Source organism: Ictalurus punctatus, chromosome 12 (assembly GCF_001660625.3).
Source record: "Ictalurus punctatus breed USDA103 chromosome 12, Coco_2.0, whole genome shotgun sequence".
Classification (NCBI taxonomy): domain Eukaryota; kingdom Metazoa; phylum Chordata; class Actinopteri; order Siluriformes; family Ictaluridae; genus Ictalurus; species Ictalurus punctatus.
Window position 1 is genome coordinate 16,761,883 of NC_030427.2, and position 15,782 is coordinate 16,777,664.

The 15,782-nt window shown below is 45.2% G+C and overlaps 1 protein-coding gene across 4 annotated transcripts; it reads right to left on the reverse strand.

The window, feature by feature from the left end:
• Positions 1 to 828: 828 nt before the first annotated feature.
• ubn2a (ubinuclein 2a) lies at positions 829 to 15,279 on the reverse strand. Of its 4 annotated transcripts, XM_017480981.3 has the most exons (18): positions 14,703 to 15,279; positions 12,769 to 12,876; positions 12,518 to 12,619; positions 12,172 to 12,300; positions 11,993 to 12,087; positions 10,291 to 10,654; positions 10,120 to 10,190; positions 9,647 to 9,776; positions 9,401 to 9,510; positions 8,527 to 8,637; positions 8,297 to 8,437; positions 8,120 to 8,167; positions 6,311 to 6,356; positions 4,354 to 6,222; positions 4,116 to 4,254; positions 3,767 to 3,835; positions 2,947 to 3,001; positions 829 to 2,261 (listed from the first exon to the last, which is right to left on the reverse strand). In XM_017480981.3, the coding sequence occupies exons 1-17, from the start codon at positions 14,970 to 14,972 to the stop codon at positions 2,961 to 2,963; spliced, it is 3,843 nt and encodes a 1,280-aa protein (XP_017336470.2). In that variant the 5' UTR covers positions 14,973 to 15,279; the 3' UTR covers positions 829 to 2,261; positions 2,947 to 2,960. The 4 variants fall into 4 exon arrangements, with proteins under 4 accessions (XP_017336470.2, XP_017336472.2, XP_017336468.2 ...); XM_017480983.3 differs by lacking the exon at positions 3,767 to 3,835 and having other exon boundaries at positions 14,703 to 15,278; XM_017480979.3 differs by having other exon boundaries at positions 829 to 3,001; positions 14,703 to 15,278.
• Positions 15,280 to 15,782: the final 503 nt, after the last annotated feature.

Here is a 15,782-nt window from a genome sequence, read left to right on the forward strand (position 1 = left end):
GTTAATAAAAAGAACCCGCTCATGTTCCATTTGAGATGATATTACCTTTCACAGTGCATAGTGTAAGTGTATAGTACATCATTTGGGGCACAACCTTAGTATTTACTCACACGTGTTTTTGGAACAGAAGTAACAGTGAGTAAACACACCTATGCCACACGCAGACCAACTAATTAATAAGATTCGTTGACAACGATTTTATCGATACGTTATTGCAGCTCTACATAGTATAGTATAGTGTAGTGCAGTACAGTGTGGGGTAGATCTCGTTCAGGAACATGATAGCTCGAAACAAATTAGAAACTGATGACTTGTTTAAATAAAATCACACAAGGCTCATGATGGCATTTTTTTTATTACAGAACCACAGACAAAAATAATCTACTTTAAAAAAAAAACCTCATAGCTTTATTCCATATCAGCTTCTTTAGGAAAAACAAAATAACGTTATAAAGTCTTAAAATTCTGTCCACATATTATTCACTTACTGACAACACAGTTAGATCAGCTACGCTACAGAGGTTAGCATGTTCAGTATATCTCTCTCTCACTCTCTCACCCACACACACACAGACAGTGTGTAACTAATGCGATCATCTTTGGCCATCAATCAGTTCAACTCCTAAAACAAACTAAAAGTCTAAAAGAAATTAAAAACAAAAAACAACAGGTTTGAGAGGAAGAGCTGATACTAAACAGAGGTATTTATCTCTCTCTCACACACACACACACACACACCCCCACCCACCCTCCCAACCAACCAACCAACCAACCAACCCACACACACACACACACACACACACACAGTTAACAGTTGAGAAGCGTTTATTTTTTTTGCATTTGAAGCGTCCTGCATAGTTTATTAGTTTATAATCTCACAATTGAAGGCGTTTCAGTTTGCAGTCGTGTAACGATAATCAGCGAATATTCTTTCTGCCGGTCACGTGTCTTTCTCACACTTTTAGGGTATAGGGGACATCATTCCCTCTATGTAGGGAGTAGAGAGTAAAATCTTCCATGTTGCTCCTTATTGGCTATAGTGCACTACATAGGGTGTAAGTGGAATTTTTTTTTTATCCCCTACATCGTACACTTACATAGGAAACGTACATTACATTCTGCAAGGATGCATTATTTCACCCCCTATGTAGTGCATAAGGGTGCACACTTCATCTTATATACTATGTAGGGTGTAAAACATTATTGATACCCTGTGTAGTGAACATAAAGTAGTATAGAGTACAAGTGGTATTAACTTTACACCTTATGTAGGGCACTACATATATAGAGGTAGGTATATTCCATGTGCACGTCACCTAGTGAACAAGCTTAGAAAGGGTTTAGGGTGAATAACATTCTTATAAAATTATTGTAAACCCTATGTAGTGCATTTAGGAGTGAGTGGGAAATACAGTGCACTACACAGGGCTGTTTATCATCAAGTCAGCAGTATTTAATCCTCTACCTAGTGTAATGCAGTTTTTTTTATGGGCTACACAATTTAGTGCACTTCAAATCACACCCTACACAGGCACACTATCTTCTAGGGTAACTTATTCTTATTAATGAACAGAGCAACATTGTGACTGAGATCATGATTAGATTGTTGTACTGATTATCGGCACACGCCTAATTGAAAAGTGACACTGAACTAAAAATCTTTTAGAAAAGTAACGTTCAAATATGAGCTCACATCTCTCTCACACACACAAATACACACACTTTCTCTCTCTCTCTAAAAAAAAATAAAATAAAAACAACTTCAAGTTTCATAACAAGGTCCAGTGTGAGTCTACAGCACCGAAACACTGAGCAACTGAGGGATATGACGGTCTCTCTCTCTCGCTCACACACCATATAATAATCGAGATCTTTATATTTCTATCTATAAACTTTAAGTATTAAATCACAAATGAGCCTGAAATGTCTGTGTTAAAGCTCAAATAACTGAAGCACTTATTAAAACGCTAAACAGCAAACACAACGTCGAGTTGCTTTAACGTTTGGTGGAATAAAGAGCGCATGTAGAAATGTCACAGACATACATACATACATACATACATATACACACACACACACACACACACACACACAGCACCAGCAGCACAAACTTAAATAGAAATATAAATTATGTCACTTCCTTCCACAGTGATTAAGGTCTTATGTAAACATACTGACAAAATCAGAAATGACAACGACCCACTCGCTCCTCTGCGGCGCTCTAAAACCCCCTTCAGACTCCACGCCTGCGGTCACATGACCTGCACAAATATATCAAAATATGATACATTTATTGAAAAAAGAGAGAGAGAAAAAAACCACAATCTAAAATGCAGGCTACTTCACTAAATGATTCAGTGTTCATAGTAAATAACGTTTGTGCACTTTAGCGGCCCCTTGTGGTGTCATAGTGTTCAGCATCAGAGTTTTTATTTCTAATATATTTCAGTAAATTAATTATTCTACCATAATCAGATTATTGTTGGTATAAAGACTTGTATTTCAGGTGACTGGAGTGGAATAACTCTGCTACATTTCTGGGTTTGCACTATTTTTGGATTTTTATTTTGTAAACAATTCCCACTAAATGAGCTCGCTCGCTCGCTCGCTCACACACACACACGAAGTCACACACATAACATCTCAGGTGTCGACACTAGCTCCACCCAGACGCCATGATTGATGGGTAAAACAGTAACTCTGCCCATCCGAGTCAATTTTTCGTGCTATTTTTGGTGCCTGAGGGGTCTGAAGGGGTTTGTAAGAGAAATCTTTTCTTGGAGGATTGTGTCGTTTCAATCGATTAGGTCCAGAAGCTTCACACACAACGGAAGCAAAACCACAGTTCCTCATGTCTACAGTCTGAATAATAATAATGATAGTAATCTAATAAGAGAATGTTGAATATATTTAATAACAGCTCTGTGATGGGGGTTTTGTGGTTACATTCATGTCTTGTCTCATTTCCTCTTCACGTCTCCTCCCTGACTTTGGTTCGACTCTGTAAAAGAGGGGGAAAAAGTACTTAAATGTAAACGAGACCACGTCAAATATTTGTGTGAATATGCACATGCACACACATGTCACAGAAAAACAAAATGCTTCATTAAGAATGAAATGATACGGTGCATTTGTAAACAGATCTGGGTGTGTTTCATTTAAAGAGGAAAACTGGTGTAGTGTTTCATCAATAAATGTAGATTAAAATAGACAATAAGTAAATGTAAAAAAACAAACAAACAAACAAACAAAAACACCATACCAACGATATCTCAGACAAGTGTATCGCGTAATTATTTATCACAATATCAATATATCGCCTAGCCCTGGTAATATGAATAAATTACACACTTTCATCAAAATAATTAAGACTAACATGAAATCCACACTGCGACAGTTTCACAACGTTCAATAATAATTATTTATATATTGAGAAATACGAGCGAAAGCAGTTCAAGCGCTCGAATAAAAACTTCTGCTTGATGTGTAACTGCTGCACATCAAAAAGTCTCTTTTCCTTCCGAAAATTTTCAAATCACACAACAGATTCCTTCAGGCCGTAAAACCTCTCCAACACACACACCAAATACAGCTCGGGTTACACGCACACACACACACACACGTTTGTGCACATGTGCGTGCGTGTGTGTGTGTGAGGTAGAAACATACGAAATGACAGAGCAGATGTGACGAGGAGAGGAAAGAAAAGAGAGAGAGAGAGAGAGAGAGAGAGAGAGAGAGAGAGAGGAGGAAATGCACACTTTACCTGAGAAAGCAAGCTGCAGGTGAGGAGGAAGAGCAGCCTGTACACCTGACTGCAAACTCTTAAACAGGTCTAACACGCAGAGAGAGAAAAATAAGACAGCAGGAGTGACAGGAATTGGATAAATATCAAGACAGATCAGGACCAAATCACCAGGCGGCGCGAGAAAGAACGGATACGTTGAAGGAAAAAAAAAAAGAGAAAAGGGGAGAAAAATAACAGGTTGAAACATGGCTGTGTGCTAAATGTCTCCCTGCTCCCTACACAGGACAATTATTATAATCTTTCAACGTTGCAGTGCATTGTGGGATTCCATGAGTGCAGTTTAGGAAGTAGAGACGTTAGTACTCACTCGGCGTCAGTGTGTATCCTGAGTTGGGGGTGTGTGTGGCTGCACCGGGCGGGGTGAAGTTGAGCAGAGGGAACTGGAAGGGCAGTGAGACAGGTACGAGACCCCCGAACATCCCCAAACCCAACGGCACAGACGCCACCTACAGAGAGAAAGACAGGTACAGACAGACACTACATCAGTCCTGCAGGATGAACAGATACACACCGGAAATAAACAATCGTGTGATCAGCTTCCGTACCTGATTTAAGAGGGCAGAGTCAGACAGAGACGGCAGTCCCATGGCCGAGGCACAATTGGCTGAAGACTTGTTACTCTGACTGCCCCCCCCTACTGCTCTCTGCCTCTGTCCATGATTGGTTGTGACAGATGAGGAAGTGAGGTTACAGTCCTGGAAGCTAGAAGTGTGGGGCGTGACTACAGGGCCAGGGCTGAAAGGTGGTTTGAATCCTGAACTTTTAGGGCTGTACTGGGTGGGCGGAGTTGGGACAGAGGTGCGGGAGGAGGAAGGGGAAGGCGAGGAAACAGAAGGAGGCGTGGTCACTGGAGAGCGGTGAACAATGATAGGAGGTGGGGTGGGAACAGACTGGCGGTAGGCGGAACCCGGAGGAGTCTGTACCGATGGTCGTTGGGAGCTCGGAGAGGGTGGAGTTGAAACCGAAGGGCGGTGGGTGGAGCCAGAAGAAGGAAGTGTTGAAGCAGGGGATCGGTGGGCGGGAGCAAGATTTTGAGGATTTGAGGCAGGAGGGCGATTACCAGATGATGGAGTGGTAATAGTAGGGTGCTGGGCAGGACTAGGAGGGGAGGGAGTAGAAACAGAAGAGCGGTGGGCAGAGCCAGGAGGTTGGTGAGTGGGGCCAGGAGGTGTGGTCTGAACAGGAGGGCGATGAGCAGAGCCAGGAAGCGTGCTTTGAGCCGGAGGGCGGTGGGCAGAGGCAGAAGGCGTAGTTTGGGTAGGAGGGTGGTGGATGGAGCCAGCAGCCGTGGTCTGAAAAGGAGAGCGGTGGGAGGAGCCAGAAGGCGTGGTCTGAGCAGAAGTCCGGTGTGCAGAGCCAGAAAGCGTGGTATGAACTGGAGGCCGGTGGGCGGAGCCAGAAGGCGTGGTCTGAACTGGAGGCCGGTGGGCAGAGGCAGAAGGTGTGGTCTGAGCAGGAAGCCGGTGGGCAGAGGCAGAAGGCGTGGTCTGAGCAGGAAGCCGGTGGGCAGAGCCAGAAGGCGTAGTCTGAGGAGGAAGCCGGTGGGCAGAGCCAGAAGGCGTAGTCTGAGCAGGAAGCCGGTGGGCAGAGCCAGAAGGCGTGGTCTGAGCAGGAAGCCGGTGGGCAGAGCCAGAAGGCGTGGTCTGAGCAGGAAGCCGGTGGGCAGAGCCAGAAGGTGTGGTCTGAGCAGGAGGCCGGTGGGCAGAGCCAGAAGGCGTGGTCTGAGCAGGAGGCCGGTGTGTGAGCTTGATTATTGGAGAGTTGCTACTTTGGGAAGACTTCGTGATCGTGGCTTGCATGGGTGTTATAAACCTCTGCTGGTGGTGTCTAGCGGGTGTGGCCTTTTTCTGGGGGAGGGGCGATGACCGTGAAGGGGGTGTGGTCAACTGCTGAAAGCTCACAGAGTTCAAACTCGGCTGTTGTGTACCACTGTCACACAATTTGTTCGATGGGGTTTTCATCTGAGCCGCAGGAGGCGTGGCTTGGCTGGACTTCATCCCGATTGCGGCAAACGGCTTCTGAAGAGGTGTAGTTGTCGGAGGTGGGCGGGGCTTAGCAGTGGGCATGGTGTTCATGCTAGCATTGATGGGTCTACTAGCAGGCGTCACTGTCTGTCTTTGCACTGAAGAGACGTCTTTTGACGTGGAAGACTGTGAGGAAGGGGTGGGGCTCACTGTGTGTGTATGGGGTTTTGCTATGACAGGAGAGGAAGAGGAGGTGCTGGGGGCAGTGTTTGGGTTTACACCATTAGCGGAATTGTTGAGGAGAGTCAGAGCCTGGGCGATGGAGTCCAGAGAGTTCGTGGCCAGATCCTCATCTAGCGAATCAGACAAGCAGATTGGCTCTGAGGGCGGGTGTGTAGAGAAAGGGGTGGGGTTTACACCTGGCACCGCTCCAAGTTGCCATGCCATTTCCTAAAGGATGGATACAATAACAAAATATAGTCTTACACACATTTATACACACACACACACACACACACACACACACACTATACCTTACCTTTATTTTCGCAGGTCTGGGGGTGGAAATGATTCTCTTCTTCCCCCTGAAACACAACCGCATTTCAGCACAACATGAAGAACATGACGTGTATAATGATTTGCTAACACATATCTGTCATCTGATTGGCTATCAAGTAATCACAGCTAATAACAAGCTAGCATTAGCATTTTTACTCTATACAGTAGTACAGCTGAGTGTGTAATCAGCAGAGCCCTTGAACAACACGCGCTGAATGTGTCTGGCTACCACTTCGCACCCGGACTGTTGTTTGTTTTGTCCGATTTACATGTGCTTTGTGTGGATTACTTTACTTTTTGGTTCCCTCACCTTCAACGTTTTCAGTTTTGGACTCTTTTGGATACTTGTGTTTTTTCATCAGCCTGTCGCGAGCTCTCTCCCCGTTCTGTCCACCACTTTTGGCTCGACTGGTAAATGAGTTAACGCTCTCTGTATCAGTTGTGCTGATTGTATACTGCTTACTGTTTGGATGGGTTGCCATTCTCTTGGTGAGCTGTATATTGGTGATGTGATAGTCAAGGTCTGGCTAACGTGGTATCACTGCTGGTCCGCATCCTATCAGTCAGTGAAAATAAGCCTCAGGCAGCTGCTCCCTTTCTGCTCTTATTCTGCATCATTTTTGGAGATCAGATACTCACCATCCCTATTCAGGCCTTTAACGTGCTGTGCACGTCTTGATTCTGCGATATACCAGTACTGTCAGACACTTGGAATTAATCGTTGTCCGCGATAAACACACCGCTCATCTAGAGTATTCCTGAACACTCACTGCTTAATTCCTGGTACTATCCCATGCATCTGGTCTAACAACAGGGCCCAGTCTAAATCCAAGTCAAGATCTACTGACTGCCGATCGTTGATATATCTCAACCACGATATACAGCGCCATCAACCCTGAAGCTTCACATCGTCATTTTGATCTTCTGAACTGCCACTCCATCTCTGATAAAGCCTCATACCTCAACGAAATAATCACTGACAAAAACCTCAATATATGTTACTACACGTTGAAACCTGCCAAGTACCCAGTGATTACTTGCAGCTGAACTTGTTTGTTGAACCTATATGTTTGTTGTCATCTGCCTCGAATGCTAAGTATTTCCATATTTAACCCTTACCACCTTTCCTTTCAACCAGTCAGGGCGGAGCTACACTTCTGTAGTTTTTCCCGTGTGCTTGTAGGCGTTGTTCTTCTTCTTCACCACTTGTGGACTGAAACACTTGCGCGTATTTGCTGCCCCCTTCAGTTCCAGAAGAATTGCAACCTTGATACCTTCATAACAATCGGAACCAGCGCTACTGCAGAAAACAAGTACCGCCACGTTTTATCAATGTTGGTACCGACTTGTTACCAAAGTATCGGTTCTCGTGACATCACTAGTCTCTAGATCTCATCTCTCTACCATGGGTGGCAGGTCTTTCAGTGTTGTAGCACCCAAGATCTGGAATTCCCTCCCTCTGACTCTTTGCAGCATCATATTCATCTCAGCGTTCAAATCCCAATTAAAACGTATCTGTTTTCTCAAGGTTATCTGTCCTAATGTGTTGCTGTGCATTTTGCTCTCAGTGACTGTACTATCTATACTGTGTTTTTCATTTTCTGTGTCTGATTGTTCACTGTTTTTCTACATTTTGTGTTTGTCCATGATTGTTCACTGTTTATGTTTTACTGTTTTGCTATTGTAAAGGGTCCTTGAGCTCTGGAAAGGAGCTATATAAATTGAACATTTATTTAATGATTTGCGTCTCACCAAAGTGTCCACTGCGTGTGCGCGTGTGAGTACTTACAGGTCTGTGAGGTGAGCGTGTACTGAAAGGCTCTCCTTAAACAGCATCCTTTACAAACACAGAACACACACAGGGTTACTTTAACACACGTACACACACGTACACACACGTACACACACGTACACACACGTACACACACGTACACACACGTACACACACGTACACACACGTACACACCTGGCCTGCATCCAGCCTTTGGGCCAGAGCGGTTTGACCTCGGTCTCCATGAAAGCTTTGAGATAATCTTCTACAGAGAGAGAACTCTTCTCCTGCTCATAACACCTCAACTTCACCCGCACCAGGTTACACAGCAGAGTCCTGAAACACACACACACATGCAATTATGTCATGGATAATGGGTGTGTAAATCGTGCAGAGCGAGTGATAAATGAAGAATGCATAATCACCGGAGTTTGTCGTCCCAGATGAACTTTTTCCTCGGCCCCATCACTCGTTTCCCCGGTTTCTCCTCCTCTTCATCCTCTGAGGCGTTTCTCTCTCCGTCCTCCATATGCTGCCTGCACACACATCACATAATTCACTCATATCTGTGTGCCAGTGTAGGAGACGGTGCAGTGCGCGGGACAGGTGTGCCAGTGTAGGAGACGGTGCAGTGCGCGGGACAGGTGTGCCAGTGTAGGAGACGGTGCAGTGCGCGGGACAGGTGTGCCAGTGTAGGAGACGGTGCAGTGCGCGGGACAGGTGTGCCAGTGTAGGAGACGGTGCAGTGCGCGGGACAGGTGTGCCAGTGTAGGAGACGGTGCAGTGCGCGGGACAGGTGTGCCAGTGTAGGAGACGGTGCAGTGCGCGGGACAGGTGTGCCAGTGTAGGAGACGGTGCAGTGCGCGGGACAGGTGTGCCAGTGTAGGAGACGGTGCAGTGCGCGGGACAGGTGTGCCAGTGTAGGAGACGGTGCAGTGCGCGGGACAGGTGTGCCAGTGTGGGAGACGGTGCAGTGCGCGGGACAGGTGTGCCAGTGTGGGAGACGGTGCGGTGCACGGGACAGGTGTGCCAGTGTGGGAGACGGTGCGGTGCGCGGGACAGGTGTGCCAGTGTGGGAGACGGTGCGATGCGCGGGACAGGTGTGCCAGTGTGGGAGACGGTGCAGTGCGCGGGACAGGTGTGCCAGTGTGGGAGACGGTGCAGTGCGCGGGACAGGTGTGCCAGTGTAGGAGACGGTGCGCGGGACAGGTGTGCCAGTGTAGGAGACGGTGCGCGGGACAGGTGTGCCAGTGTAGGAGACGGTGCGCGGGACAGGTGTGCGGGAAAGGACATTCATACTTGGCTGCTACTTTGGCCATACAGTCCATGTGGTATCTGGCTGTTTGTTCAGGCATCACACTACACACAGCTAACTTCAGCTTCAGCAGAGGGGTACGGAGACGATCATCCTGTTACAGACACACACACGAAATAATTCATTATCCGATGTTATGAATCCACTAACAAGACCTTCAGTGAAAAAATAGACTTGTGTCAATGATAAAGAGCATGTGAGCATGTGTGCGTGTGAGAGCGATGACATACCTGGATGTTGAGGCTGAGTTTTTTCAGGCGTTTCAGTAAAGCCTCCTTGTTGCAGGGAACAAAAGCCTCGAGGTGAGAATACACAGCAGAGCGAATGGAGGGAGACTGTTCCTGTACCTGCAGCTCAATACTGCACAGAGAAAGTGAGACAGCGAGAGAGACACAGGGAGAGGGAGAGAGAGAGGGAGAGGGAGAGAAAGAGAGACACAGGGAGAGAGAGAGAGAGAGAGGGAGAGAAAGAGAGACACAGGGAGAGAGAGAGAGAGAGAGAGAGAGAGAGTCAGATTAAGTGTCAGATCTGGTCTTATATCATGTCTTTAACACTTCTCCTTCGCCACCATGTGAAGTGCAGTTCCATTACAGCAGTGTAAGGGGAAGTGAGCGTGAGTGTGAGTGTGAGTGTGTGTGTGTGTGTGTGTGTGTGTGTATGTGTGTGTGTGTAAAATGAGACATGAACACCCCCTCATACTCACTCTAATAAAATATTATTCATGTCCAAGGTGAAGAACTTCTTCCTGCCCTCCTCATCAAACTGTCTGGACGCCTGAAATAAAAAATTTAAAAAATAAATAAATACATTACAATGTGAAATACAATCAGGACAGAGAACTGAGAAATCTGATGATGAACTTGAGAACTCTTACCGCACGCAGATCTTCGATGCGTTTGACCAGCGGGGCGGGGAGTCCTTCAGGTAGAGGGGGAGGACACGCAATCTCCGTCCTGAACATCGGTCCGTTTTCTGTGAGCTGAGTCTGAGGCGCGGAGTCCAGAGCGCTGAAGTCCAAGTCATTCAGCAGATCCTGCAGCTCGCCCTCACTGGCAGAGGTGAGCAGTGACATCATCGCGGGGTCAGAGGTCAGGTCTCCGAGCAGGGCGTCGCTGTGGAGGAGCTGTGCGCTATTAGTCGGGTTTAGTTTGCTCGTTTCTTTCTTCTCGCGTGCGAAGCGTCTCAGCATCGCCGCCAACATCAGCTTCTTCCTCCTCTTCTTCTCCGGACGAGACACACTGCAGAAATAAATAAACACACGGATACATCAGAGCCGTGTGACACGACTGTGCGATCTCATCATCAACATAAACTGTTCCTCCGACTTTCTAACGGCTGACGTGTAGATCCTGTCACTAAGGTTACTGTCATTATTTCATTTCTTTCGACCTGAAGAGAAAATTCAACCGATGATCACTGACTGAATCTAATGAACTCTTCCCTACTGCATCATTACATTTAATTACATTCAATAATTCTGTGATGTTTGTGTTAATAAATCTAACACGTAAAAGGAGAATCTTTAGAAAAAAATAATAACCAATTCAGATCTGTTTCACTTCCTGTTTGTGATGTTTATTAAGAAAAATAATCTTCATATTTTACAGTCCAAGTGAAACTCCTGAAGCTATCTTACTGCAGTCATCTCTCTCTCTCTCCCGGTCTCCATGTCCCATCCTCCCACCTATCTCCCTGCTTCTCTGTCTGATCCTCCCACCTATCTCCCTGCTTCTCTGTCTGTCACTCTGTCCCATCCTCCCACCTGTCTCCCTGCTTCTCTGTCTGTCACTCTGTCCCATCCTCCCACCTGTCTCCCTGCTTCTCTGTCTGTCACTCTGTCCCATCCTCCCACCTGTCTCCCTGCTTCTCTGTCTGTCACTCTGTCCCATCCTCCCACCTGTCTCCCTGCTTCTCTGTCTGATCCTCCCACCTATCTCCCTGCTTCTCTGTCTGTCACTCTGTCCCATCCTCCCACCTGTCTCCCTGCTTCTCTGTCTGTCACTCTGTCCCATCCTCCCACCTGTCTCCCTGCTTCTCTGTCTGTCACTCTGTCCCATCCTCCCACCTGTCTCCCTGCTTCTCTGACTGTCACTCTGTCCCATCCTCCCACCTGTCTCCCTGCTTCTCTGTCTGTCACTCTGTCCCATCCTCCCACCTGTCTCCCTGCTTCCCTGTCTGTCTCTCTGTTCCATCCCCCCACCTGTCTCCCTGCTTCCCTGTCTGTCACTCTTCCCCATCCTCCCACCTGTCTCCCTGCCTGCCTGTCTGTCACATCAGCTTTTCTGTCTGCTCTGCCCATCTCTCCCTGTCTGTCTCGCAGTCCTGTCTCTCTGTCAGTTTACTTTTTAAGACTGCAAGTGTCTGTCTCTCTGCGCACCTGTCCTCCAGGTGCTGTGCTACTGTCTCCTCATGTCTCTGTATAAATAAATACATCTATAAGTATTTATCAGAGTAAATTATTGCCGACTTCCCCAAAACATCCGGTAAACTAACTTTGTCTTTTTTACAGCCTCAACACCACTTGGATTTATTACACAAACACACGTCATGTGATATAAACAGATATAAACTCTCACCCTGTCTTTGTTAGTCGGTTATTCGTCATCTTCTTCTCCTCCAGCTCCTCTTCATCTCTTCTCCTCTTCTTCTTCACCTCTGAATCTTCATCACCCTGCAGAGAACAACCAAACATTCACATTACAACAGATCAGTGCTGAATAGTGCACACTATCTGTGGGCGGGTGGTATCTCTCACCCTGCTGCTGTCGCGCCTCTCTACATCGTCGCTCTCAGACTCAGAGGCAGTGCGGAACTGTAGCGTGCCGGTGTTGATATAAAACCCTCCCAGTTTAGTGGTGAGAGATGCAGGAACCAGTTCATCATACTGTACACATTAAACACAAAATATACATCACAGACACACACACGAGAACTGAAATGAAACCTAAAACATTTCAAGATGTGTTTACTGGCTAAATGCAAATTAGATCTAATTTATGCACACAAATACGAGTGTTTGTCTTTTAATTTCAGCGACGATTTTAATTTTATTGTTCATAAAATATAAATAAAGTAATGAAATAAAGCACTCATTGACTCACGGCCTCGGAATTGTCGATGAACGAGTCGCTCTCATCATAACCAAACCCGATATCAATCAAATCCTGAACCCGATCCTTGCGCTTCCTCCTGCACCCCGAACCCTGCAACGTAAATAAATAAATAAATAAATAAATAATCTGTCTGAGATAATGCCAATACAATCCTGGTGAAATCCTGAGGCTTGGTGAAGTGAATGCGTAATACGTTTTAATAATTTAATTTGAATTAATTAATGATCTACTGGACTCACATATTTGTTCTCATACTTCCTCGCCAGAGCTTCCACTTCCTGTTTCTCTCGTTGCTCATCATTAAACAGGTTGCAAGTCTGCGTGACAGCAGGAGGATTCTTCTTAGCCTGCACAGGGAAATGATATAAACTGGTTATAATTACATCCTTTACATTTTCCATAAACTCTGTGTTCAGGAGTCATGACGCAAAGTTTACATTTCTAAAAACCCATGTTGGCCGTGTTAGCTGATGCTGACGCAGAGTACAATTGTAAACTTTAATTAGTAAACTTCCAACACATCTGAGGTCAGTGCTGATGTTCAGGATGGTTCTGTCTTTGTTCCGGTCTCACTGCATCTTTACACCATCTATAAAAGCTAGTTACTAAATCAACAGTTTCAGTCATTAGCTACTTCACGCTTGATGTCTATATTTCCCAGCTGCCTCAACTGTAACCATGGTAACAGATCAAATTGTGACTCTTTCCAATTGAAACGCTGTAGGAATGTTTAGAATGAAATTTGAATTCCAAATTTGAGTTAGAGCAGCCGGCCAATCAGGCAATTTGCCTGAAAACATAACACACACACACGCACATTATAAATCACACTCTCCATCTCCAGACGCATCCAAATGTCTGAAAACGCTAATTTTCTCCCTGTCTGCATTACATTTTCTCCGACTTTGTGAAAAGCTTCATTTTTCAGTGATCAGAAACGGCGTTTTTGTGTAGACACAGAGGAAAAACTGTGTGTATAAGTGTGGGGTCAGGGTCTCAGTACACTCTTAAAAACTTTGTTTAAAATTTAAAAAAATATGACTTTAAGAAACAATGAATATTTGACCAGAAAAAGGGTTTTATAGCTGCTCTTCCAGGCTTGGCATATAAAACGAAATAAACAACTGTGTTTTTATTTTCACTTCTTTAGGGCACCTCTGTGTGAGAAACATTTTTATTATAATTACTTTTTTTTCCTATCTTTGCATAAACACACTTATTTTACTGTTTAATAACACTGTCAAATGCAGTGTAACGAACTCCAGATCACACACCAGAGAATAAATAAATACACCAGTGTGTCGACGTAAACATGTTCCTAAACAACACATATTTATCTGATATTCTGTCTCATCATCTCTTTCAGGAAACGTAATAACCTGCTCTGCACATTTTAGTCCCGTAACACACACACTTCATTAGCGTTAACGTGAGTGTTAATACATTTAATGGATCACTGCGCTCACTCAAGAACATGTCAGTTGGTTGGTTTGTTTTTTCTACAATCAAAACGAGTCGTCATTTTCCACGTGTTTATGGAGCAGTTCATGTATTTCCAGCTAACACATCGCATTCAGGGCCAAAAATTAAACCAGAGTCGGATACTTCCACACAATTACACTGATATCACAGCAGAAAACACACAATAAATAACAGCAAATACAATCCCCTAAACCTCCTGTCACTGCTGATCACTCTGCAGCTTAACAGCACAATGACAGCTTGTCAATTACATAAGCCACGCCCCCGAGTCCCCCAAGATGACGTCACTGTGAGTGACCCGAAACTGCCCTGGAATATTTTGTGCTACAGAAAGATCACTACATCAGTGGAAGAAATAACCCCGATGAGAGAATAAAGTTTCAGATCACAGAGGTGTTGCTTTTTAATCTGTCTAAAGAGAGAAGGGTTACATTATTTAATAACGGGTTTTAATGTTTAATAAAGATAATAATGAAGCTGAGATGTGTGAAGAGTGTATAACAAGTCAATTAGTGTAAACTTTATTACTTCTGAACAGTTTTAAAATGATGAAGATGAAGATGAGTAATATTTGGATGTTAGATACTGTAGGATCAACTTATTTCTTACAAGTTCTTTACGTTATTTTGCACATGAGGACAAAGTGTCTGCGTGTGCGCGCGCGCGCGTGTGTGTGTGTGTGTGTGTATACCTGGAGCAGTTCGCTGTAGCTGAATTCAGGAAAGCTCAGCTCGGTGCTCTCCGGCAGGGTGATGTTTATCCGCACAGTCTCGCTTTGCCCCGGAGCTTTACCCGAACCATCCGCCTCAGGAGCTCCGAGTCCCGACTCCCGGCTCAGGCTCAGCTCGGTGTCCGCGTCCAAGCGCCGTTTCCTGGCCTCAGATCCCGGAGGAGGAGGAGCGGCGGCGGCGGCGGTGAAGGCCGAGAGAGTGACAAAGGGGACTTTTCTGGGTTCGGCCATTTGGAGCAGGGCCACCTCACCTCTCTCTCACAGACTCACAACTTCCAAACGACCCGCTCTAAACACACTCCAACCGGATGTTCCACAACTTCTGCTCTTATAAATAATCCCTCCCTACTCCTCAAGGGTGGGTTAAAGTGAATAAAGATGGCTGGCTACACGTTAATGTTGTCCGCTTGTCCATGTTCGGTGGCTAGCGCTTCGCTGAGGGGACCGCTCCACTCACAACAGCAGCCATCTTGGATTTTTGGAGAAGAGTAAATAAAATTAACACGGAAAAGGTCACTGCGCATGTGCGGAACGGCTGCTCGGTGCATCGGTACGGAAGTGAGACAGCAGCGCGTCCAATCGTTGCCGAGATCACGTAATCAAAACCTTTGAAGTTCTTAAAAGCGTGCCGACGTGATTGCGTCATCACACCGTTGCCGGAAGTGACTTCCCCTCATTCATTCCATTAGATTATTTTACAACTTATTTTTTAAACGTCTGTCATATCTGACTTCATTTAATAATTAATTATTACAATGTTTTATTCGTGTTATTATTAACATATTGTTAACCGAACAGCGTGTTATATTTTACGTTGTGGAAAGTTTTTTTCATGGGTTAAAAAAAAATCCTTTAATACACGGATAAAAGGGCGGTAGCTGATTGATCTAACGGATAATTGGCTCGAGTCCTGAAAAAAATATATTTTACAAAAAGAAAAAAATGAGGGATTAATCATGGAATACTAACAGTTAAGGAATAACCAAAGTTTGTATTGTTGTACATAGTTTTTCATTACAATTTTATATTTAATAGTCTTAT